This window comes from Salvelinus sp. IW2-2015, linkage group LG27, assembly GCF_002910315.2.
Source record: "Salvelinus sp. IW2-2015 linkage group LG27, ASM291031v2, whole genome shotgun sequence".
Lineage (NCBI taxonomy): Eukaryota > Metazoa > Chordata > Actinopteri > Salmoniformes > Salmonidae > Salvelinus > Salvelinus sp. IW2-2015.
In genome coordinates this window covers 12,237,253-12,262,231 of record NC_036867.1, presented here as the reverse complement: position 1 = coordinate 12,262,231, position 24,979 = coordinate 12,237,253, and the positions used below count along the sequence as shown (strand labels likewise).

Here is a 24,979-nt window from a genome sequence, read left to right as displayed (position 1 = left end):
CCATTATTTTGTTAAAGGTCAGTGTTCTGTGTTGGTTTAACTCTAGGATTGTGAGGGGGGAAAAAAATCTATAACATCGATATGGTTTTAAATCATTAACCATTTGGGATTTAGTTTGCCCATGTTTCTCAAGAGCACAAAAAATAAGAACCATGAAAACGTTTGGTAAAAATGTAAATTCTCATTTCCCAATTTACTTTACTCCCCAGGTACTAGTTATTCGACTCTTGACATGTTCTTAAAATCGTCAAGTAAAACAGATCCAACATAAGAGGCATTCCATGCAGAAAATGTTGAACATGAAGGCTTTATTACACATGGCCTGATTTTTCTCCCATACACGTCTCATGATCATCAAAGCTACATTTTTTGGTCAATGTATAATACACTCAGTTGGTCAGTTTGTTAGTTACACCTCCACGTTCATGAAAATGGTTCGCTCCTACAGACAGTAAGTCACGTGGCCGTGGCTTGCTACATAAAGCATGCAGACAGCATTGAGGCGTTCAGTCACGGTTCGATTGAACATTAGAATGGGCAAAAGAAGTGACCTAAGCGACTTTGAGTGTGGTATGATCTTTGGTCCCAGGCGCGCCGGTTCCAGTATCTCAAAAACGTCCGGTCTCCTGGGCTTTTCACGCATGTCAGTGTCTAGGGTATACCGAGAATGGAGCGACAAACAAAAAAACATCCAGTCAGCGGCTGTCCTGTGGGTGAAAATAGCCCATTGAAGAGAAGTCGAAGGAGAATGGCAAGAATCGTGCCATGTTAACAGGTGGGACACAAAACACAAACAGGCAAATAATGGCGCAGTACAACAGTGGTGTGCAGAACATCATCTCAGAGCACACAACTTGTCGATCCTTGTCACAGATGTGCTGGGTTCCACTCCTATCAGCTAAAAACAAGAAGAAGAGGCTCCAGCGGTCACTAACACTGGGCAATTGAGGAGTGGAAAAACATTGCCCGGTGCGACGAATCCCAGTTCCTGTTGCGTCATGCTGATGGCGGAGTCAGGATTTAACTTAACTTTATGTAAGCAGCATGAGTCCATAGCCCCATCCTGCCTGGTGTCAACAGTTCAGGCTGGTGGTGGCGAAGAATTCAGGATGTTCTGGAGGCAAATAGGGTTCCGACCCGGGACTAGATGGGTGTACCTAATAAACTGGCCACTGAGTGTATAACTGATGTGCAGCCATATTGGTCTATTTACTATGGCTAATGGTTAACAGACTGTTGTATAGTGGTCCCTTGACACCCTGTCAACCCATAGTTGTCCCATTCATTGGCTTGTTACATTAGGCCTCTTTGTTTTCTTATTTATTCATTTGCACATTGTTTTTTATGTTACAAATTCATTAAACATTCATTTGCATTTTAATACCACAGCTCAAAACAGCCGTGATGTAACATGGTAATTAGAGAGCCAAAACCAACGCTGGGCTGCTCTAAATGGAAATGACATTTGCATGAATCTTAATTAAAAATTATCCCTGTGAAAAAGAAATGTGAACTTCTCTGCTGTTCTGAATAGTTGTAAAAAGAAAAAATCATTCTCTGAAATGTAGCTTATGTGTTCTATTTTTTGTTAGTACTAATATTTTCATGATTACTCTGAGCTCACAATTGACGTGAGATTGACGAATGTGTTGTTGATGGAGGTGCCTTAGTTCTTGTGACCTTCCTAAGTTTATCCACAGGTAGCGGCCTTGAATGTAGAACCACTCTGAAACCACTCTTATTCCTGTCAGTCAGTCTTTGGCCTCCGCATGTCAGATTAGTGAAGGTTTTCTCCGTCTGCGGTGGCCTTAAGACTTGACCTACATGTCTGTTTGGATCAAACGGTTTCTGTTTTGATATGTTAGCATTTGACAGAGCTTATAGTAGACATTAAATGCTAAACACACTCTCTTTTCTCTCTCTCTCTCTCTCTCTCTCTCTCTCTCTCTCTCTCTCTCTCTCTCTCTCTCTCTCTCTCTCTCTCTCTCTCTCTCTCTCTCTCTCTCTCTCTCATCCCCAGTGGTTATGAATTTGACTATGACTACTACAGGGATGATTTCTACAGTCGGTATGTATTGAATAATTCACTTACTTTTATGACATTTGAAAAAACTGTAAATTACATTATGCCAAGTGCAAAATCGGTCAAATGAAAAATTCCCGGAAATGTGGAAATGTTTCCCAGCAAAGTACCTTCTGCTTCAAGTTGTTTTTGCTAAGCAACCTTCTCTCCAAATATGAATAAGATCACTTTTCAGTCGTTTCATCCATCTGAAAAGACTGAGTAGAGCACGTCCTTAAACTTTATCAACCCGTGTTTTCTCTCTCTAATTTGTTTTGGTGTTCAGTGCTTTAATCTGCTGAGACATTTACTAAATGTCAACTCGGACAGAGCTGCGATTAAAAATCAACTGGCGCTGTGAAATTAGTCAAGGAGGACACCTCACTTTGGCATTTACATCTTGTTTTATTTATCCCCCCCCCTTCTTTTAAAGATGGATGGGGAGATAATTGATAGTACATTAGAGTGTAATAGTAATTTGATCAATGTGAAAAAATAATGAAATGTCAGGCTTGTGAGAGATTTGACATCTATTCGCATCCAAAAGGACACACTTGAATTGGAATGTTTCAAAATGGTAGAGCACAGATTTGTACGTCATTGATAATGAACAATTTAAGAGGTCATAGAATGAGATACAGTATACTGTATAGAAATATATTGCGAGACAGAGGCATAGGCTATGAATAATAGGTTGTACAAATGGATTGCATGCATTTGAAAATAGGATAATTTGATAAGCAAATCCATGTCAGATAGACCTACAGTAGATAACCATTATACAGCTACCATCAGTTTTATATGTAATAGATAGATTGTTGGGGGATATACTTCATAAGTCATTGATGACAAAATACGCCGGTTGGTGCGAATATACAGTAGTATGGATTGATTGAAGCTCAATGTTAAATTCATATCTAAGCCAATATGACACCAATGTCGATGAAAATTCGCAAATCAATTTGATTGAAGGTACACGACTCACTCCCCGCCTCGCGTCATGATCCATCCAGCCATTACAGAGAACATTTATACCGTAGGGTCGTTATCATTAGGGTCGCACATTTCAGTCCTTTAAGAACCAACGATGTGGTACCTTTTTGTAGCATTTCTGACAATCAAATAAAATTTTATTAGTCACATGCGCCGAATAAAACCGGTGTAGACCTTACAGTGAAATGCTTACTTACGAGCCCCTAACCAACAATGCAGTATAAAATGCAAATAGTCTGGGTAGTCATTTGATTAGGTGTTCAGGAGTTTATGGCTTGGGTTAGAAGCTGTTTAGAAGCCTCTTGGACCTAGAGTTGGCGCTCCGGTACCGCTTGCCATGTGGTAGCAGAGAGAACAGTCTTTGACTAGGGTGGCTGGAGTCTTTGACAATCTTTAGTGCCTTCCTCTGACACCGCCTGGTATAGAGGTCCTGGATGGCGGGAGGCTTGGCACCAGTGATGTACTGGGCCGTTCGCAATACCCTCTGTAGTGCCTTGCGGGGCGGAGGCCGAGCAGTTGCCGTACCAGGCAGTGATGCAACCAGTCAATATACTCTCGATGGTGCAGCTGTTGAAACTTTTCAGGATCTGAGGACCCATGCCAAATCTTCTCAGTCTCCTGAGGGGGAAAAGGTTTTGTCGTGCCCTCTTCACGACTGTCTTGGTGTGCTTGGACCATGTTAGCTCTCAACCTGCTCCACTGCAACCCCGTCGATGAGAATGGGGGTGTGCTCTGTCCTCTTTTTCCTGTAGTCCACAATCATCTCCTTTGTCTTGATCACGTTGAGGGAGAGGTTGTTGTCCTGGCACCACACGGCCAGGTCTTTGACCTCCTCCCTATAGGCTGTCTCGTCGTTGTCGGTGATCAGACCTACCACTGTTGTGTCATCGGCAAACTTAATGATGATGTTGGAGTCGTGCCTGGCTGTGCAGTCATGAGTGAACAGGTAGTACAGGAGGGGACTGACCACGCACCCCTGAGGGGCCCCTGTGTTGAGGATCAGCGTAACGGATGTGTTGTTACCTACCCTTACCACCTGGGGGGCGGCCCGTCAGGAAGTCCAGGATCCAGTTGCAGAGGGAGGTGTTTAGTCCCAAGGTCCTTAGCTTATTGATAAGCTTTGAGGGAAATATGGTGTTGAACGCTGAGCTGTAGTCAATCAATAGCATTCTCACATTGGTGTTCCTTTTGTCCAGGTGTGAAAGGGCAGTGTGGAGTGCAATAGAGATTGCATCATCTGTGGATCTGCTGGGGTGGTATGCAAATTGGAGTGGATCTAGGGTTTCTGGGATGATGGTGTTGATGTGAGCCATGATCAGCCTTTCAAAGCACTTCATGGCTACAGATATGAGTGCTACAGGTCGGTAGTCATTTAGGCTGGTTGCCTTTATGTTCTTGGGCACAGGCACTATGGTGGTCTGCTTAAAACATGTTTGTATTACAGACTCGGACAGGGAAAGGTAAAAAATATCAGTGAAGACACTTGCCAATTGGTCAGCACATGCTCGCAGTACACGTCCTGGTAATGCTTCTGGCCCTGCGGCCTTGTGAATGTTGACCTGTTTTTAAAGGTCTTACTCGCATCGGCTGCGGAGAGCGTGATCACACAGTCATCTGGAACAGCTGGTGCTCTCATGCATGTTTCAGTGTTACTTGACTCGAAGCGAGCATAGAAGTAGTTTAGCTCATCTGATAGGCTCGTGTCACTTGGCACCTCTCAGCTGTGCTTCCCTTTGTAGTCTGTAATGGTTTGCAAGCCCTGCCACATCCGACGAGCATCAGAGCCCGGTGTAGTACGATTCGATCTTCGTCCTGTATTGACGCTTTGCCTGTTTGATGATTCGTTGGAGGGCATATCGGGATTTCTTATAGGCTTCCAGGTTAGAGTCCCGCTCCTTGAAAGCGGCAGCTCTAGCCTTTAGCTCAGTGCGGATGTTGCCTGTAATCCATGGCTTCTGGTTGGGGTATGTACGTACGATCACTGTGGAGACGAAGCCAATGACTGATGTGGTGTACTCCTCAGTGTCAGAGGAGGAATTCCTGAACATATTCCAGTCTGTGCTTGAAAAACAGTCCTGTAGCTTAGCATCTGCTTCATCTGACCACTTTTTATTGATCTTGTCACTGGTGCTTCCTGCTTTAATTTTTGCTTGTAAGCGGGAATCAGGAGGATATTATGGTCAGATTTGCCAAATGGAGGGCGAGGGAGAGCTTTGTATGCGTCTCTGTGTGCTGTTGATATTCACCCCCCTCCCCTCTTTAAAGGAAGAATTCATATGTTTTGCATAAATACAAATAGACATGTCTATGAAGTAATAGCCAGGGCCCGTTTTCCCGATAGCGATGGAACTTTAGCTATGGAACTTAAGCTTACAAGTGTTTTAATGATGCATTGTTTCTATAACGGCCGAAGAACTAACATGCGTATCCCAAAACACCACGTAAGGAACTTATTGAATGTATGAAGAACTTTCAATAAGTGCGTCGTTAGAGCATGTGTCGATACTGATAGGATCGAAAGAAAGGCAGTGCTGCTCTCCGATCAGCGTTCTCCATTCAAACCCTAACATTAGATACTGACGACCAATCAGCTCCTAGAAAGAAATGATCACCTATAGCAGCAAATATTGAGGTGGTTAATTCTAATGCTTAGGCTATGCACTAAATGGAATATTTGGCACATCATTGCGCACATGTTGTTAGGCCTACACATCATGAAATTGAGGCAAGAATTACAGACAGTAGCCTACAATTAGAAAAATAAAACTCAATCGATTGAACTTGAAATTGATTCAATATGATTGAAATACAGTGCCTTCAAAAAGTATTCCAACTCCTGGACTTTTTCCACATTTTGTTGTGTTAGAGCCTAAAATGATTCAATGGAGATGTTTTGGTCACTGGCCTACACACAATACCCCATAATGCCGAAGTGGAATTATGTTTCTTCAAATGTTTACAAATTAATTAAAAATTAAAATTCAACCCCTTTGTTATTACAAACCTAAGAGCAAAAATGTGCTTAACAAGTCACATAATAAGTTGCATGGACTCACTCTGTGTGCAATAATATTGTTTCACATTATTTTTGAATGACTGCCTCATCTCTGTACTCCACACATATTATCTGTAAGTTGAGCAGTGAATTTCAACCACAAATTCAACCACAAAGACCCAAGAGGATTTCCAATGCCTCGCAAAGAAGGGCACCTATTGGTAGATCGATAAAAATAAGCAGACATTGAATATCCCTATGAGCATAGTGAAATTATTAATTACACTTTGGATGGCGTATCAATACACCCAGTCACTACAAGGATACAGGCCGGAGAAGTTGCCGGAGAAGAAGGAAACCGATCATGGATTTCACCATGAAGCCAATGGTGACTTTAAAACAGTTACACAGTTTAATGGCTATGATAGGAGAAAGCTGAGGACGGATCAACAACGTTGTAGTTACTCCACAATACTAACCTTATTGACAGAATGAAAAGGACGCCTGTACAGAATACAAAAATATTCCAAAACATGCATCTTGTTTGCAACAAGGCACTAAATAGTTCAAAACTGTGGCAAAACAATTAACTTTTGATCCCGAATACAAAATTGTTATGTTTGGGGCAAATCCAATTATTGAGTACCACTCTTCATATTTTCAAACATTGTGGTGGCTGTATCATCATATGGATATGCTGGGGAGTTTTTCAGGGGCGGAACGGAATGAAACGGAATGGAGAAAAGTACAGGCAAAATCCTAGAGAAAAACCTGCTTTCCACTAGACCCTGAGAGATGAATTCACCTTTCAGTAGGACAATAACCTAAAACACAAGGCCAAATCTACACTGGAGTTGCTTTCCAAGACAGTGAATGTTCCTGAGTGGCCAAGTTACAGTTTGACTTAAAATGATTGGCAAGACCTGAACATTGTTGTCTAATAATGATCAACAACCTGCTTGACAGAGCTTGAAGAATTTTCCCCCCCAAAATTTGAAAATATTGTACAATCAAGATGTGCAAACATCTTAGAGACTTACCCAGAAAGACTCACAGCTGTAATCGCTGCCAAAGGGATTCTAACATGTATTGACACAACGAAATGTAACACAACAAAATGTGGAATAAGTCAAAGGGTATGAATACTTTCTGAAGGAACTGTAAATCCAATCAATTTTATCCCACTTTGTAACAAAACTACATACAGTAGGCATAGGTCTACTGTATGTAGCTTACTGTATTTATATTTTAATGCAGCCATCTCGGTTTTCATTTGAGGCATTTTATTTTTTTACCCTTTTCTTGTTGATAACAAGTGCAAAGACATTGGCAACTTTATCTTGTAGTAAACTTCGTTGTGAAGTTATCGACGGTCACAGAGAGACAGATAAACATCTTGATTCTAGGTTTAGCAGAGATCTTCAAAGTGGGCAAAAAAGCATCTAATGCCCCAGTTATCTGTTCTACGGGTGGTCTGAGGCAGTCAATAAATGACGAGTGTTTTCCACTTTAGTAACGATGGTTTTGGGAAACAGCTCTGAGATGTATAACCGTGTGCCTACAAAGGTTTTAACGATGAACTTAGCCTTAAGATGCTTTTAGGAAACTGGGCCTTTGACAACAAATTATGTGAGACAAAACACATCATTTGAAGCGCAAATTACATTTTTGAAAGTCACTTTTTGCATGTGGAAATATTTTTTATAATTTTGTATAATCACCTTCCAGTGTAAAAACCATTTGAAATTAAAAACAAAAAACAATGTTTTAAGTGACAAGTAGGCAGGGGTTTGAAGCCGAAAAAGCAAGGAAATTCACATGAGCACCACAATGCCTACACCACCCATGCTCTACTAAACAAGTGTTTCTGAGCTTACTGTATGTCAATGTTACACAGGTAAGCTAACGGTTACAGAAATTAGGAATGGAGACATGCTCTATAGAGACCTCTATATGAGTGACTGTGTCCAGCACACCACCCCGTTGTTATGTTGGGCACCTACTGACCAAACAAGTATGTTTATGAAATATATTATGAAATATATATTTTTCCTCAATGACATGTATTGCTAAAATAAATGTTTAAGAACATACAGGCAGGCACCACATTACTACAGTACACAACAGCTTGCTCAGTCAAGTATGATGGCCCTGTAAGTATAAAAGCAAAGCTTGCTTTTCATATAATAAAAAACCTTGAAAAGGTGGTGGAATGGGATTAGTGGATTCCAATACTTGAACTTGTATGCGATACAAATCACATTATTGTGGGAGCACCTCCTCTAATAGTAGGAATTAGGCTGTTTGATCTCTATGGGTGTAGTTCCCTCCTGTCCTCGGGCTGTTTGATCTCTATGGGTGTAATTCCCTCCTGTCCTCAGGCTGTTTGACTACCATGGCCGGGTGGCCCCACCCCCCAGGGCGGTGATCCCCTTGAAGCGCTCCCGGGTCCTGGCTCCATCCACACGACGTGGGAAGACATCCTTCCCCATCAAGACTACCTCCTCTTCCTCCTCTTCCTCCAGACCACCCACCTCCTCCTCCTCCTCTACCTCTTCCGGACTCAAGTGTAGGTTCACCAACTGTTATACTGTATATGTGGCTGATTCCAATGTGGCAATACTAGGATTGGAAAAGGATTAACACATATGGCTAACATTCAGCTAAACATAATAGATATTGTATCGTCGAATGTGAGGGGGATAAATAATACAATGAAGCAGGAAAACATGTACAGAAAGATTAAGTTGCTTAATATACAACTATTTCACATTGGTAAACCATCTGAATTTTTTTTAAAGACTTACCAAGTGATTTTACTCTCCCTTAACAAAAGGAGCTGTCATTTCCCAACCTACCCTAGCACAACTTGCACTTTCTCTGCCACTATAAAAAGCAATGCCGTTTCCAGACAACAGGAACGAGCAACAGCAATGTAGAGCACAAACAGAACGCTGTATCCTTCCAGTCACAAACGATTCATCCATATCTGTCTCTGACCCACATTGAATCTTTTGATTAGCAAATTAACAATAAGACCATGTTTTACATTTAACGTGCTGATCAGAGTTCTGTGTTCCTGAACGGCAGTCTATAAGGAACGGGCTGTATAATTGGACTCAGTGTGCGGTCTGTACGGTTTCTGCTTCCCCCTTATTCAGTGCAGTGTTATCAGTACCCACAGCTTGCTAACGTCAGTCAAGGGGCTCTGATGCAGTGGACTTATGGAGGGAGCGGAAAAACATGTTTTCCTCCTTTTTTGGATAGACTATATTGATTTTTCTCCAAGCCGGGCATCACGGTTCTATATCTGGTAGCCACAGTCGCTAAAGTCAGAACCGTGAGAAATTGCTGTTTCTATTGACGTAGATGGATTGGGAGCAAGCTATGGTTAGATAGTCCAAAGATTTGGGTGGGTGGATCTATATAGTTTGTAGGGGCTGTGGTGCATAACAGCCATTCAGATCCTATATAAGCCATAGCTGTCAAAGACCAGGCCTAGCAGACAAATGGACTAATATTCTCAGTATTGACCTCTTCGTCCTCTACAATTCAATAGAGATAAGCTCTGCATACGACAACAAAAGTAATGCCAGTGGCAAAACAGACCATATTGCTCAGAGCATGCTGGAGATTTCCCTAGTGCTCTATTTGACTTAAAGCTATCCAGGGTCTCAAATGACTTCGGTAAGAACAATCTGAACTCTCCTTGTCTGCTGCAGTCTTCATCTTGCAGTGATTCAAAGAGACCGTCGCTATCTCCAAGAACACATTCCTCTCTATGGGTCATCGTTAAGTCCCAGAATAAGATCCAATCTGTCCACCCCATAGAAATAGAAGCGACTATGTTGTTTTTCTCTGTAATGCTGAGCTATCAAGAGGGTGCTGTTGATGAAATGATGTTGGATTAGGCTGGGTATGTCTGGAGTCTCTCTCTATCTGTGGCTCGTGTGGCTTATAGCACAAAGGAACAGGGCCTGAAGTCACTGATAAATTAGAAATGGCTCCACACTTTCTTATCATCAAAGGACAACTATAGTAAGTTGCCCAGAGCATACGCAGTTGTTGTTGACTGTTGAAATAACAAATTGCTGTGTGTGTGTGCGTGAATGCTTGCGTGTGCGTCTGTGCCTGTGCGCGCGCCTGCCAAAAGCATTGAGGGGACAGCAATGAAGGAGGGAGACTTCAATGTATCATATATCACACCTCCTTGGCACCATTCTCCAGCTCCACTATATCCTCTATACTTTCTGTTTTCTCTGTCTGTGGTATGACTGATCCAGAGCTCTCAACGCTCAAACAACAGAGTCCATGGCCACTTTAGGGAACAACAGATGGCTGGCTTGTGATTCCAATACACACGTTGACTCTGCATTGCATCTGAAGTAGGATTGCATACCAGACAAGCACAATGCTGCTTTGAATGGAGCGAATGCATTTACAAACACCACAGAATGCAAACACATGTTCTGTCCACACGTATGTCCTTACCGACCACTTTAAAATCAACAAGGGGCCATGTCACCTCTAGGGTCAGGTGCTTGTGGTTTGATGTTGGACTGGGCAAGAGAGACAAAGACCTCTATGGCTTCAACTGTGTCCAGGGCGTCATTGTAAATAAAGTTAAATAAGTTCAACTGATTAGCTAGGAAAGGGGCAATAGAAATACGTTCCCCCAGCACTATCTGTTTTCCTTAGAGATAAGGTTCTTTCTCCTGATCTAATAGCAACACTGTATACTCTTAGAAAAAAGGGTTCCAAAAAGGGTTTTTCTACTGTCCCCGTAGGAGAACCCGTTTTGGTTCCAGGTAGAACTCTTTTGGATTTCATGTAGAACTCTCTGTGGAAAGGGAACCCAATAGGATTCTACATGGAACCCAATAGGATTCTACTTGGAACCAAAAGTGATCTACCTGGAACCAAAAAGGGTACTTTAAAGGGTTCTCCTATGTGGACTGACAAAGAACCTTTTTAGGTTCTAGATAGCACCTTTTTTTCTAAGAGTGTAGGAAATGTCCTTGGTGAAAAAGTAGAGGAGAGAACAACAGCGGGGAGCTTAATGATGTGTTTTTGTGTAATAAATCAATGTTTTAACAATAAATAGTGGCTACAAAGCAGCCATGAGTTTGCACATAATGAACATTTCTACAACATTTTTCAGAGGCTTCTGATTCGGAACTAAAGCCCCAGAAATAAGTGATGGGAATGCTTCACACAGCCACTCATGCGTCCTCGTTCTGACACTCACCAGCTTTGATCGGTGTCAAAGTCCGTTTTCTTATTTCAGACTTGTGCTGTCTGTTTTTCCCTATTTTGACGGTTGTCAAATTTTCAACCATAAGAAAATTGACAACTGTACCATATAGATTGTAAAATATTTGGGAAGAGATTTTCAATGTACCGATTCCATGGCACATGGTTTATGAACTGATACATAACTTAAGAGTTTTTCAATGTAAATTATTCTACAAAATTCTTTCAACCAATAGAATGTTATTTATATATATATATATATATATATACTGTATATGGGGCATACAACCTTCCCAGCTCTGCAGATTTTGCTGCAAAGAGACAGAATCATTAGATCATTTGTTTTGGTACTGTCTATGTACAGTAGCTTGTTTTTGGTCTCTGCTTCAGGAATGGTGGAAGAATTTCAACACTCACCTGGAGCTAACTCTGCAAATAGCACTGCTGGGTGATTTGAAAAGTCATAGTAAATCGATCAATAATATAATAATACTCTTAGCAAAAAATGTTTATCTTTAATTTACAATCTTTAGAAACTATGAGAATAGAAAGGTTCCGAGCATTTGTTAAACTTCACAGCACAGTTGAAAAAGATATGCTTAATAGAAGTCAAAACTGGATGGTGTTCGGAGATAGGTGGAAGGGGTTGAGTGGAGCTGAAGGGTGGGACTAAAAACAACAAGATAACTCATGTAAATTATAAACTGGGTGGTTCAAGCCCTGAATACTGATTGGCTGACTGCCGTGGTATGTCAGACCGCATACCATGGTGTAATATTCATATGTGTAAACATACTGAATTAAAATTGGATGCATTTTACCGCCATATCATACTGTGCTATGATTGCTTAAGACCACCCAAATGGTTAGGTGATGGTCAGTTTTGATCCTGGTTGGCGATACGTGAACATGCCACTTATAGCTAGCTAATAAAGAGCTACGTTAAGAAATATTCTGTAGTACTGCATTTTATTATTTTGTACAAAGTGTGCAAAACAAGACACATGGGTATGACAAAAACATATTTTTATATGTTACGTTGGTAACCAGTTTATAATAGCAATAAGGCATCTCGGGGGTTTGTGATATATGGCCAATATACCACGGCTAAGGGCTGTGCCCAGGCACTCCGCTTTGCATTGTGCCTAAGAACAGCCCTTAGCCGTAGTATATTGGCCATATACCACATCTCCTCAGGCCTTATTGCTTAAATATACAGTGCCCGTAAAATGAATATAGGTTCAGAACTTTTGTGAAACAGCACAGTTGGAAAATATGTGAAAAATAGAAATCAAAACTGGATGGTCTTCAGAGATAGATGGGAGGGGATGAGGGTAGCTGAAGGATGTGACTAAAAATAAACAAAATATAACTATTGTAAAATATACTGTGTCTGTAAAATGTATATAGTATGTATTAGCTGGAAGTAGAAGCCTAAGTGTTGTTGTCCCTTAGTTAACACCAATTAGGGGAGGGGTGGTAGGGTTAGGGGAAAATAATAAAGGAAGATATATTTTTTTAAATATATATACAATAGCAGTCAAAAATTTGGACACGCCTACTCATTCCAGGGTTTTTCTTTATTTTTACTATTTTCTACATTGTAGAATAATAGTGAAGAAATCAATCAGAATACTACATGGAATCATGTAGTAACCAAAAAAGTGTTAAACAAATCAAAATATATTTGAGATTCTTCAAAGTAGCCACCCTTTGCCTTGATGACAGCTTTGCACACACTACTTTGAAGAATCTGAAATGTAAAATATATTTTGATTTGTTTTCCTTTTTTTTGGTTACTAGATGATTCCATATGTGTTATTTCATCGTTTTGATGTCTTCACTATTATTCTATAATGGAGAAAATAGTAAAATAAAGAAAAATCCATGAATGAGTAGGTTTGTATACATATGTATATATATTACACAGTCACAGTCAAAAGTTTGGACACACCTACTCATTCAAGGGTTTTTCTTTATTTTTACTACACTTTTTTTGGTTACTACATGATTCCATATGTGTTATTTCATAATGTTAATGTCTTTTGTCGCAAACTATTGTGTGTTGTGTGTGTGTGTGTGTGTGGTGTGTGTGTGTGGTGTGTGTGTGTGTGTGTGTTGTGTGTGTGTGTGGTGTTGTGTGTGTGTGTGTGTGTGTGTGTGTGTGTGTGTGTGTGTGTGTGTGTGTGTGTGTGTGTGTGTGTGTGTATCCTGTGTGTGTGTGTATCCTGTGTGTATGGGGCAATTGGAAGCATGCAGAAAATTACATTGATGGAATCCACAATCTATCTGCAATATTATAGCTGATCTACCCCCTTAAAAAATGTTCAACCATCAAGATAGTGAAGCAGGATATCATTTTTTTTAACCCCGGAATTCCTAGTACTTCCAGCTACTTAAGTATAGAGCCTAATGTGTACTGTACATCAGAGAGATGGGCCTGCGCAGAATTAATCTGACGTCCGTCAGATATGGTGTATTTTGGTAGGCCTATTTTTTTAAGTGGATGTGATCTGCATTTCAAAGTCAAATCCCATACTGTGGTTGAATCCCAAATAGCACCCTATTCACTACCTTGTGCACTGCTTTTGACTTGAGGCTGTGGTCAAAAGAAATGAAATATATTGGAAATAGTGTGTCATTTGGGATGCAGGCATTTTAGGGTGACCAATTTTTACTTCAGCATCTTTGGTTATGTATAGTGTAAGAATGCAGCCAAATAACATTTGACCACACCTCCACAAGTTCAAACATCATGATGCTTAACAGTTTATTTCTATATTTCTATATCTGTTTGAAATACATTACTTATTCACATAAGACATCATTAATTTATTCTATATTTATCAGCTTATTATTATTAGTTTATCATACTTGAACCATGCAATGCAGTAATTTATTTACTGTTCATTGTTTGTTACAAAGACCTGGGTTCAAGTACTATTTAGGGTATTTCAATTATTAAAAAATATATTTGGAAGTAAGTATCTGGATATTTTTGATTTGAAAAGACAAGTTGAGTATTGGAATGTATTTGGAAATATACTTGGAAAGTATTGGCATGTATTTGAAAATACTCAAACACTGACTCAGATATACTCCCATGCATTTAACCCAGGTATTTGAAAATAGTATTTGAAATAAGTATTTGGAAAAAACGTTAAAATATTATATTTAAATGAAATTATTTGAAAATACTTTCAAATAATTCCAATAGAAGTAGTTGATTCTGCCACATTATTTTAAAATACTCAAATACACAGAAAATGTATTATTTAAATAACAAATAATGAAATTCACATGTATTTGAACCCAGGTCTGTTGTTACATAATGTCAAAATGGCATCATCCCCTTTGTGTTGTCTTATTATGTTCCCAAAAAGTAATCAGAAATTATAAGGAGAGATGTTGGCTACAGCCGTTAACGCAGGTAATGAGCAGGAATCAGACATCATAGTGGATGTAAGCCATGAACTAATCTCCTAATTGAAAGCAGTGGTTTCATATTTGGAATAGGAGAACTGTACACGGTCGGATAAATTGATATGTTCACCCCTGGAGAAAATGTAATTTGGCTTGATGAAAAGATAGAATGATAGGGGGTCCTGGGGTACAACCTGATGATAACATCAGTTTTGTGATACGCAGTTTATGAAAATGAATCGTTGAGTGGTGTTTAAAATTAAAATAATCTTGTAAAATAAACCCACACTATGGTATAATAAATCGATTTATTGTCTGTTTTTGATTATGTCTCAGCAGTGAAGACGGACCAGCTCCAGACCATTAAACGAGAGCTAACTCAGATCAAGATCAAGATCGACTCTCTGCTGGGTCGCCTGGAGAAGATCGAGAAACAGCAGAGAGCCGAGTCTGGTGAGGGGGGAGGGGGGGGACAAAGACAGAGGGTAAGGGTGTCAGAGAGAAAGAGAGGGCAACGGGGGGAGAGAGATAGAGATGGAAAGAGAGAAATGTAGAGAGAGAAAACATTTCAAAGAGAGAGAGAGAGGACAGTCTCAGCAAGGGAGGTGAAGTAGGAGAACATTTAAAGCTTGTTCAGATGTTAAACACAGTTTCACCAAGACTGATTAGTATGATGTTATGAATCTCAATTGCAAGTCTCTCCTTATCCCCTCAGAGTAGCTAGTCAGCATCTTGTTACTTTTTGTCACCAGTTGTTACTTTGGTCTCATTTCTTTGTCCTCTCACTCTTTCTTTCACGCTTTCTCTTCTTTTCACGTTTTCTCCAGAGGCTCAAAGAAAGTACGAGGACAACTGTGACTCTCTCCATGAGGAGTCTGTGTCGGAGACAGCTGAGAACTCTGGGGAGGAGGCGGGCAACAGGGCACTGGATGTCGAGGCCGGAGAGATGACCGACGGGGGCGAGGATGACTACGACGAAGAGGGCAGCCATCATCTGGTAAGAGAAATGGGTGATGTAAGGGGGCCTGGAAGGGGGGTCAGGGGAGACAGTGGTTTGGGATAGGAGATTTAAATTGAGCACACCAGTCTTGCCCTTAAGAAAGTTAATTCTGCCGAATTATTCATGGCTCAAGATCCGAAAAGCAGTGTGAGGTTGCTCATGAGTAAATTATGTGTGCCACCACAGACAGTTTCTCCCTGACAGCCCAACTCAAGTGAAGGCGGTGGCAGGTCCCTGTTCATACACACACACATAAACACACGTGCGTGCCCACACACACACACCACACACTGTCATGGGTTGTAATTAAAACAGGGCGCTGCAGACATACCAGGGGGACTTGGAGGCCTGTCTTAACCGGTCCAAATATGAAAATGAAGATGGAGTTGATACTGAGGGAACTGAAAGTGTTCTTTAAACTCACCATTTTATACTCTTCAAAGAACTAGACTGAAGGAAAAGCTAAAGTATTTTTGACAACCTTTGGAACAGCTGAGATGACAGCTACAATTATTGATCACTTCAGTCAACAACTCACCTTATTGATATTTCTCATAGTTATCACAAATAGAATGCTATTTGAGCATGTCATTTTTCAAAATAATGATATCATCCCTGTTGTGTCACTAGAGTCTTGCTCCTCATAGAGTACACATTATTTCAAGTTCAAGCAGGAAGATCGAAGGACTTATCTGTGTGGTTCATCTGTGGTTCAATGCCACCATGCTTTCCCTATTATGCGATATTTATGACCCATTATAAAATGGAGCGGGTGCATGCCGTCCAAGAGCTAAGCCTTGTCTTCTCGCTAATAGAAGAGATTATTTTTCCCAGCGAGTGTGTGGGATATTTATTTGTTTCTTCATCCAAGGTCATATTGATCAGATATAGTGGAAATGTACAATGACCCAGGACATTTTTTGTTTAAAGTTGACAGAGCTCTCCAACAACTTGAAAAACCCTGAATTAAGTTCTGATTTAAGCAGGGTTTGTTTTATAGCTGATTAAATTAGAACTGCACAAATTGGATTTTAAATACTGATGCATTTCGTCCTTTTCTTTTCAGATAGAGAACCATGTTTCTGACATTGACAACTGAGAACAGGTAAGAATTTGGAACCAATAAACCTTTGAAAATTAGATAATCTAAGCTTGTTTAGTCAGCCATTTTAGGTTCTCTAACGTTTTCCTTTAGTTTCATGAACCTTAGTAAATCACAAATGTCACAATTATTGAAGTTTTTCTTTAGGCCTAGAATCAATCAGATCAAGCATTAACCCGCGGTAGCGGACACACACATAGCTGGTATTTTGGTGGTGTCAGAGGTGTAACAGCATTAGAGCTGTCAAATCGGTGAGCGGCTGCGTTTGCGGTCATTGTCACAAAGCCACACCCGTCCCACGCGCATTACAAGTTCAGAATGAGAAAGTGCAGGCTACTTAGACATAATGACACTCAAATTGAAAAACATTCAACGAAATTACGAGGATTTCTATCAGTCTAATCGAGGTGTAGATTACATCTCACATTCCAGTGTTCAAACTTGAGATTTAGAGAAAAAATCGATTTCTCTAAATGCGACTCCGTGCAGCCAATGGCAACGTCCGCTTTAGGTTTAATGCCAGGAGCCGCTTGTGGATTTGACAGCTCTAACGCAGTTCCACCTCCGACACCACCAAAACAACCGCTATGCGGAGGTCAGCTAGCGCGGATCTGATAGAATCTAGCCCTTAATCTTAACCATCGCCAAGCATCGACTCATCAATCATGTCCTAAAGTAAAAGCACTGTGACAGACGTAGGGCCAGTTAGCTCCAGTGAAGGGCAGCTAATGCAGACGCTGACAGAGAGCGTAGTAATGGAGTTGCAATGGGCCAGAACTGGCCACAAACAATATTCATCTCATTTAATAGTGTGGAAGTGGAGAGACTGAATGAATAGCAGGGCCCGAGGAAAATGGTTTCTTCTCGCCTGTCGTCCTCTCAGGCTCAGGGTAATGACCAAGGAAGCCACATCATCACTAGGCCTAGCATGCAGAGTTATCCTAGCAGGGCTATTTAGTAGTATTTATGACTTCTGTCCAAATGATGCTACATTAATCCAAAGTTCTCTTAGAGACTGGCTGATAGATTAGACCACTAGCCTTGATGTAGACTAGAGAAAATGTTCTATTCATGGTTGTTACAGTATTCATTACGTTTTATTATCGTTGAATGTGTTGTCTTTCTTTGGTTTAAGGTTGATGGAGGAAATGTTACATGGGAGATCATATGTAAAGTACTATGTTGGCCACATATGGTGTTAAAAGTCATAGCATATGGCTGTAATGGACAATGCCAAGTTATCTTTCTCTTTATCTCTCTCACTCTCTGCCTCTCTGCCTCTCCCTGCCTATCCATTCATCTGGAGAGACAATTCCCTTGCTCATCCACATATAAAACAGCCGTATGTCACACTGCCATTTCCCATTTCCATTTGATGTTTGCCACTTTCAAATTCAATCGGTGGCCCCATCCATATGCAGCGCAACCTCAGAGTGCATGCTTTAAAAATACCTAAAACACTTCAAACACAAACCGTTCTGCTATGACATAAGACTATTCTCTAAAACACATAAGACCAATTGCAATGGAGGGAATAGCAGCCATTTTACTGACTCCTGACCAATTATGCTATTTTGTGTTTTTTTTTGCGCTGATCTTATCTTTTTTTGTGCATAATGTTTCCGCCATAATTTCCTATGACCAAAAACAGCTTCTGCATATCAGAACAGCTATCACTTACGTCAATTTGGATGAGGACTTATACTTCAATGAATCGGAGGCAAAGGACATATTGATCATCCCGGACCAGGCCCAAATCCCCAACACTAGGAGGAGGCGGCGCTATAGAGGTGGGATACCTGTGCAATCACTGGAGAATAAACTGGACGAGCTCTGTTTGAGACTATCCTATCAACGGGAGCTGAAGAACTGTAATATTATATGTTTTACCGAGTCCTGGATGAACAAGGACATGGAAAATATAAATCAAGCTGTTTTTTCTATACATCGGTAGGACAGAACGACAGCTTCGGGTAAGCTCAGTTTCTTTGCGAACCACAGCTGGTGCGCATATTTTAATATCAAGGAAGTCTCGAGGTCCTGCTCGCCTGAGTTAGAATGCCTCACTATTTTCCAAGTGCGTTTTCATCTATATTTTTCCTAGCTGTCTATTTACCAACAAAAACTGATGCTGGCACTAAGACCGCACTCAACAAGCTGCATAGGGCCATAAGCAAACAAGAAAATGCTCACCAGAGGAGGCGCTCCTTGTGGCCGGTGATTTTAATGCAGGAAAACTGAAATCCGTTTTACAAAATGTGTATCAGCATGTCACCTGTGCAACTCAAGACCACCTTTACTCCACACACAGAGACGCATGCAAAGCTCTCCCTCGCCCTCCATTTGGCAAATCTGACCATAACACTATCCTCCTGTTTCCTGATTACAAGCAAAAACAGGTAGTGGTCCATTGAAGTGGATGCTAAGCGACAGGACCATTTCACTAGCACAGACTGTTCTGGGATTCATCCGATGGCATTGAGGAGGTTACCACATCAGTCACCGGCTTTAATAATAAGTGCATCTACGACGTCATCCCCACAGTGACCGTACGCACATATCCCAACCAGAAGCTATGTATTACAGTCAACATCTGCACTGAGCTAAAGGCTGGAGCTCCCGCATTCAAGGAGCGGGACACTAATCTGGACGCTTATAAGAAACCCTGCTATGCCCTCCAATGAACCATCAAACAGTCAAAGCGTCAATACAGGACCGAATCCTACTACACTGGCTCTGATGCTCGTTAGAAGTGGCAGGGCTTGCAAACTATCACGGAACACAAAGGGAAATCCAGCAACGAGCTGTCCAGTGACTGGAGCTTACCAGATGAGCTAAATACCTTCTATGCTCGCTTCTAGGCAAGCAACACTGAACCACGCATGAGAGCACCATCTGTTCCGGACGACTGATCACGCTCCCCGTAGCCGATATGAGTAAGACCTTTAAACAGGTTAACATTACAAGGCCTCAGGGCCAGACAGATTACCATGTGCTGACAAGTGTCTTCACTGACATTTTCAACCTCTCCCTGACCCAGTCTGTAATACTCTTCCTTTGCCCAAGAATGCCAATGTAACCTGTCTAAATGACTAACTACAGCTCAGCGTTCAACACCATAGTGCCCTCCAAGCTCATCACTAAGCTAATGACCCTGGGATTAAACACCTCCCTCTGCAACAGAGATCAGAGATCTGGAAAGTGGTGCCAGGACAACAACCTCTCCCTCAACATGAATAAGACAAAGGAAACAGAGGGCCGAGCACGCCCCCATTTACATCAATAGTGCTGTAGTGGAGCGGGTTGAGATCTTCAACTTCCTCGGTATCCACATCACTAAGGACCTATCATGGTCCAAATACACCAACACAGTCATGAAGAGGGCACAACAATGACTCTTGCCCCTCGTGGAGGCTGAAAAGATTTGGCATGGGCCCTGAGATTCTCAAAACGTTCTACAGCTGCACTATTGAGAGCATCTTGACTGGCTGCATCACTGCTTGGTATGGCAACTGCTTTGCTTCCGACCACAAGGCTCTACAAAGGCTAGTACGTACTGCCCAGTACATCACTGGGGCCGAGCTTCCTACCATCCAGGACCTCTATACCAGGCGGTGTCAGAGGCGTTGTCAGAGGAGAAGGCAATAAAACTTGTCAGACTCCAGCCACCCAAGTCATAGACTGTTCTCCCTGCTACCACACGGCAAGTGGTACCGTTACCAAGTCTGGAACCAAAAGGCTCCTAAACAGCTTCTACCACCAAGCCATAAAATTGCTGAACAGTTAATCAAATGGCTACCTGGACTGTTTGCATTGACCTCCTTGTTTTTGCACTGACATTCTTGCACTGGCCCCATGTACACTCTCTGGGCTCTACCCACACACTGACACTCCAACATACACATAGTCACACACACAAAAACACACTTTCACACTCTTCACATTCACTGCTGCTACTCTGTTTACTATCTATCCTGATTGCCTAGTATATACAGTATTACCTCAATTACCTCGTACCCCTGCACGTTGACTCGGTACCAGTATGCCTTGTATATAGCCTCGTTGTTGTTATTTTACAATTTTTATTTGCTAATTTTCTTACTTTTTAACTCTGCATTGTTGGGATATGGCTCTTAAGTAAGCAGATTACTGTAAAGTGTTGTATTCGGGGCATTTGACAAATACATTATATTTTATTTGCTGGTAGCAAGGATTGGATTGAACATCAAAGTGAAGAGCTCTAGATAGAATGTCTGGAAGGATTATGGAAGTTCTAGTCCCTACTCCCAAAAGGATCAACAAACTTCCCCAAATTCTAACTATGCGAGCATTAAGCACCGTGTAATCGTCCGATTTGCGGTATTATAAATAGTCACATTAATACAAAGGAAAGCCTGCGGCTATTTCCTGTTTTCTCATCTGCATTTTTGTCATTGTCATTTGTTTATATCTTCAGGACGAGGGAGCGGACATCTCTCCGTCTTCTCTACAGCATCAAGAGACATCCTCATCACCTCCTAGAGAAACCAAAGGATCTCTGGGGGAAGGAACCATTGTGTGGTGTAAAAACAAGATGGTAGTCTCCTTCTTTTCCATCTCTCTCTGTGTGTAGCGGAGACGTTGAACAACATTCAGATGCCCCACTGTGCAGCAGTAACTATATGAATATGGCCTGCTGCTGTCAGAAAAAATATATAATTTTACTGCATCTGCCCTAATTCACTCCTAGATATTCAATTTGCAATTGTTTTCAAGAGACTGATTCAATCATATTGATGCTAGAGAGAGAAGAAAATACTCATTAAAATGGTAGAAGAGTGGGTTATTTGCTGATGATAACTGCCATTCCCTTGAGTTATGTTCATATTTGTTTGTGTATGGCTTTTATTTTCAGTGCTGAACACAGTCAAAGAGGACCATTTTTGCATAAGCGTTTACATTTTAGTCCTGTCGATTTGATCTCTGTTTTTTTCCCCATTTGGCCCGAAAGTAATAAATGATGATAAAACATGCACTATCGAGATGGTTGTTTTTTTAAGGATTCGGAAAGGTACAGAGGAGCATCAGTCTTGCCCATGCATAAGCGATCGCATTTGCGTAACCTTTTTCCAGATTAACCATTTATCACATGCATGCCCTGGGGGGGATGATCCATTCTTTATTCTGACCTCCTACCAAATTTCAAAGGGGAAATCGGGCTTCCTGTGATAGCCAGCCAACGTCTGCTTTGGCTTCCTACCAGGGAACAGTGTCTCGCTGTAGCCGGCCCTGCACAGTTTGTACTACCCAGCATGCATCACTCTGTAGGAAGCTGTGCCCTCTCTCTCCACATGGATCTGACCTGTACTCGGGAGAGGAGACAAGGAGAGAAACGTGTGTTCTTTTGCCTTATTTGAGCTCACTGCACCACCACCGCAGCACCACATGCGCAGAGGCTTAAAAACCTATCCGAGCAAAAATGAAAAGAGGGAGAATTATAGTGCTGTACTGTCACTTATCTCATCCAATTTAGAAAATCAGCCAAATTGAATAATTAATAGAATTGCTCCCAATGAACTAATTAGACTACTTTTAACTCATTATTGGGATTGGATGTTGAAATATTTTTCTGTTACTGAAATTATAATTTTTATGTTGATGATTTTGCAGATTTTTCATTGTTATTGAGTCACCTAATAGGTGAAACAGAATCAAGGTTTCAGATAACCTAAATAGAAAGAGCAGAGGATTATATCGATACACATTCTTGTACACTTTGTATGTTGAGATTTCTCTGCTGAAAGAGGTCTTTGTATTTGGAGTAGAATTCAAAAGGTTCAGAAACTGCCTCTACACAATAGTTGATTTTCGTACAATCCACTCAAATTTGATTTCTGTTTATTAATATTATCACTACTTTTGTATTGTGGAATGTCTTTAAGAAAATGGTCATACCACTACCTGTTTTGATTTCACAATGATATATCCCATTCATTACTCTCAAAAACATAGTTTGAAATTCAATCAGGTCGTCACTGCAGTACATCCACACTGCTGAAACACATTGTCACTATACCACTCAAAGCATATTTTAAGTTGATAAAGTAATACATTAGATAATTATGTAGGCCTACTAGGTGGATCAAGAGAAATGCTCATTTTAATACTATTGAAAGGGTTTTTAGCCTCTGGTTCTGCAGTGTGGATTTATTGAATTGCAGGCTCTGATTGAATCCTTAGCTGACACCATTGAGTGGAGAAAAGAGTCTCCATAGACCAATTATTTGGGTTTGTTTGTTTGTTTATTGACGGGTAATGCAATTAGTAGTATGTCATGTTTTGCATACAAGGTCATCTTTAACTCAAATCTAACTCCATAATTTTGTCTGCGGTTTATGCTACTCTGCACCTTGCAAATCAAAGCAAACCTTGCTATCAAAAGCAACAAGTGTAATTTGGTGCCAGTGGAGAGGATTAACCAAAAACCATTGAAACATCACATAGTTGGATGTGATCTTAAAGCCCGGAAAATTAGATGACATCGTGACCTTGTTGCAATTGACCCCCTGTGTTTAAAAGAATACTGTACTTGGGTTGGGTTGGGAGTGGAAAAGGGTATTTTAGAGATGTGCAATTAAAAAATATTGTTGCATAGAAATGTACATTTTTGTAAAGATATTTTTATGAATGGCATGTTTAATCTGTGTGTTTCATTTGAATGTATATGGTTGCAACTGTTGTATGGCTATAGGGTCCATTGCATAGAACATAATACGATGACGTGTCATTGAAAATAAAAGTGTTTTATTTGTTTTCTCTTGTCGATAAAATGTTTCTGATTTATGTCATGTAATTTGAATGACACACATTTTTATTTTACTTTGAAAATAAACAAACTGAAAGACAACTGAAATGATAATATATTGTCAATAATAATGCAGTTATTGATAGCTATTTACAATACATTATCTTTGTGTTAAATTTCATCACACATTTTAGATGTTCTAAAATCTCTTGGTAATGTTAAGGCAAACCTATTATTAAATGGGCAGACCATGAAGTGTGTGCTTAGTGCTGTCCTTTCATTCTACCTCCCCAGAAAGTGTTATCTAGATTCTAGACAGAGGTCACTGTATGAATTCATATTCCATGCCAAAATAAGGTAATTCCTCGAACAACTCCAAATATATGGGTTAGCTGACAACATCACGAAAATGATGCTCACCCTCAATGGGGCAGAAATTAGTGTGGTGTTGTGATTCTGGATGGCTAGATACTGTAGCTAGCAACAATGGCAAGAATCTGCCATGTAGCTCGTTTCAGCTAGTTTTATCTAGTTCTTGATACCATGTCTTGTTTTGAGGTGTTTTGACTGATGTCATGTCTATGCTATTTGATTTTGAATTTTAGGACCCCTGTATGTATAAAAAATATATAAATAAATTACTACTATAGCCCATAGAAACGCATTGAATAACTCATTCATAAATAGCAAAAAAGACAGCAATATATATATATTTTTAAATGTCTGTCCTATATCAAGGAGATATAAGAAAGCTCAGGAAATAGTTTGGGTTTTGGACACATTTAACAACTTTTTTCCCCACAAAACTACCTCCATACTTCCATTCATTTCTATGGGTTACCTTCACACGAGTCCCGTGATACTTGTAGGGGTCGTAGATCAACACGGAGAACACCATCGAGTCTCATCTTATATGAGTTAGTAGGCCAAACCGTTCGGACGCTACAGACGTTTTCGTGAGAAGACTGATTTTCGGGTTGTCTCCTGGTCTGACAAACATCGCTGTAGCTCTGCCATTTTGCACCGAAAATGCGGAGGGCCGACAGGCGGATGTGGGGGATTGAGACACAGCCCATGCAACAACAAAAAACATATCTCTAGCGTAAACTGATGGATTTGTATAGGGATTTTTTATGATGTTAATTAGATTGATGCACGGGTTCGTCAATGGACTCTTAGATGAAATCAAATGTATTTATAAAGCCCTTCTTACATCAGCTGATATCTCAAAGTGATGTACAGAAACCCAGCCTAAAACCCCAAACAGCAAGCAATGCAGGTGTAGAAGCACGGTGGCTAGGAAAAACTCCCTAGAAAGGCCAGAACCTAGGAAGAAACCTAGAGAGGAACCAGGCTATGAGGGGTGG

At 40.7% G+C, this 24,979-nt stretch overlaps 1 protein-coding gene across 6 annotated transcripts in view; it reads left to right on the top strand.

Moving 5' to 3' along the window:
* Nucleotides 1–23,872, top strand: part of LOC111953650 (RNA-binding Raly-like protein) — a 149,078-nt gene extending 125,206 nt beyond the window's left edge. For 3 of the 6 annotated variants that reach the window (XM_023973059.2, XM_070435709.1, XM_070435707.1), the window contains 6 exons: nt 2,021–2,068; nt 8,432–8,619; nt 15,066–15,179; nt 15,554–15,723; nt 16,793–16,831; nt 21,285–23,872. In XM_023973059.2, coding sequence (XP_023828827.1) covers nt 2,021–2,068; nt 8,432–8,619; nt 15,066–15,179; nt 15,554–15,723; nt 16,793–16,825 — 553 coding nt within the window. In that variant the 3' untranslated portion in view covers nt 16,826–16,831; nt 21,285–23,872. Of the gene's footprint in view, nt 1–2,020; nt 2,069–8,431; nt 8,620–15,062; nt 15,180–15,553; nt 15,724–16,792; nt 16,832–21,284 lie in introns of all 6 variants that reach the window. The other 3 variants (XM_023973057.2, XM_023973058.2, XM_070435708.1) reach the window with 1 other exon arrangement.
* Nucleotides 23,873–24,979: the final 1,107 nt, after the last annotated feature.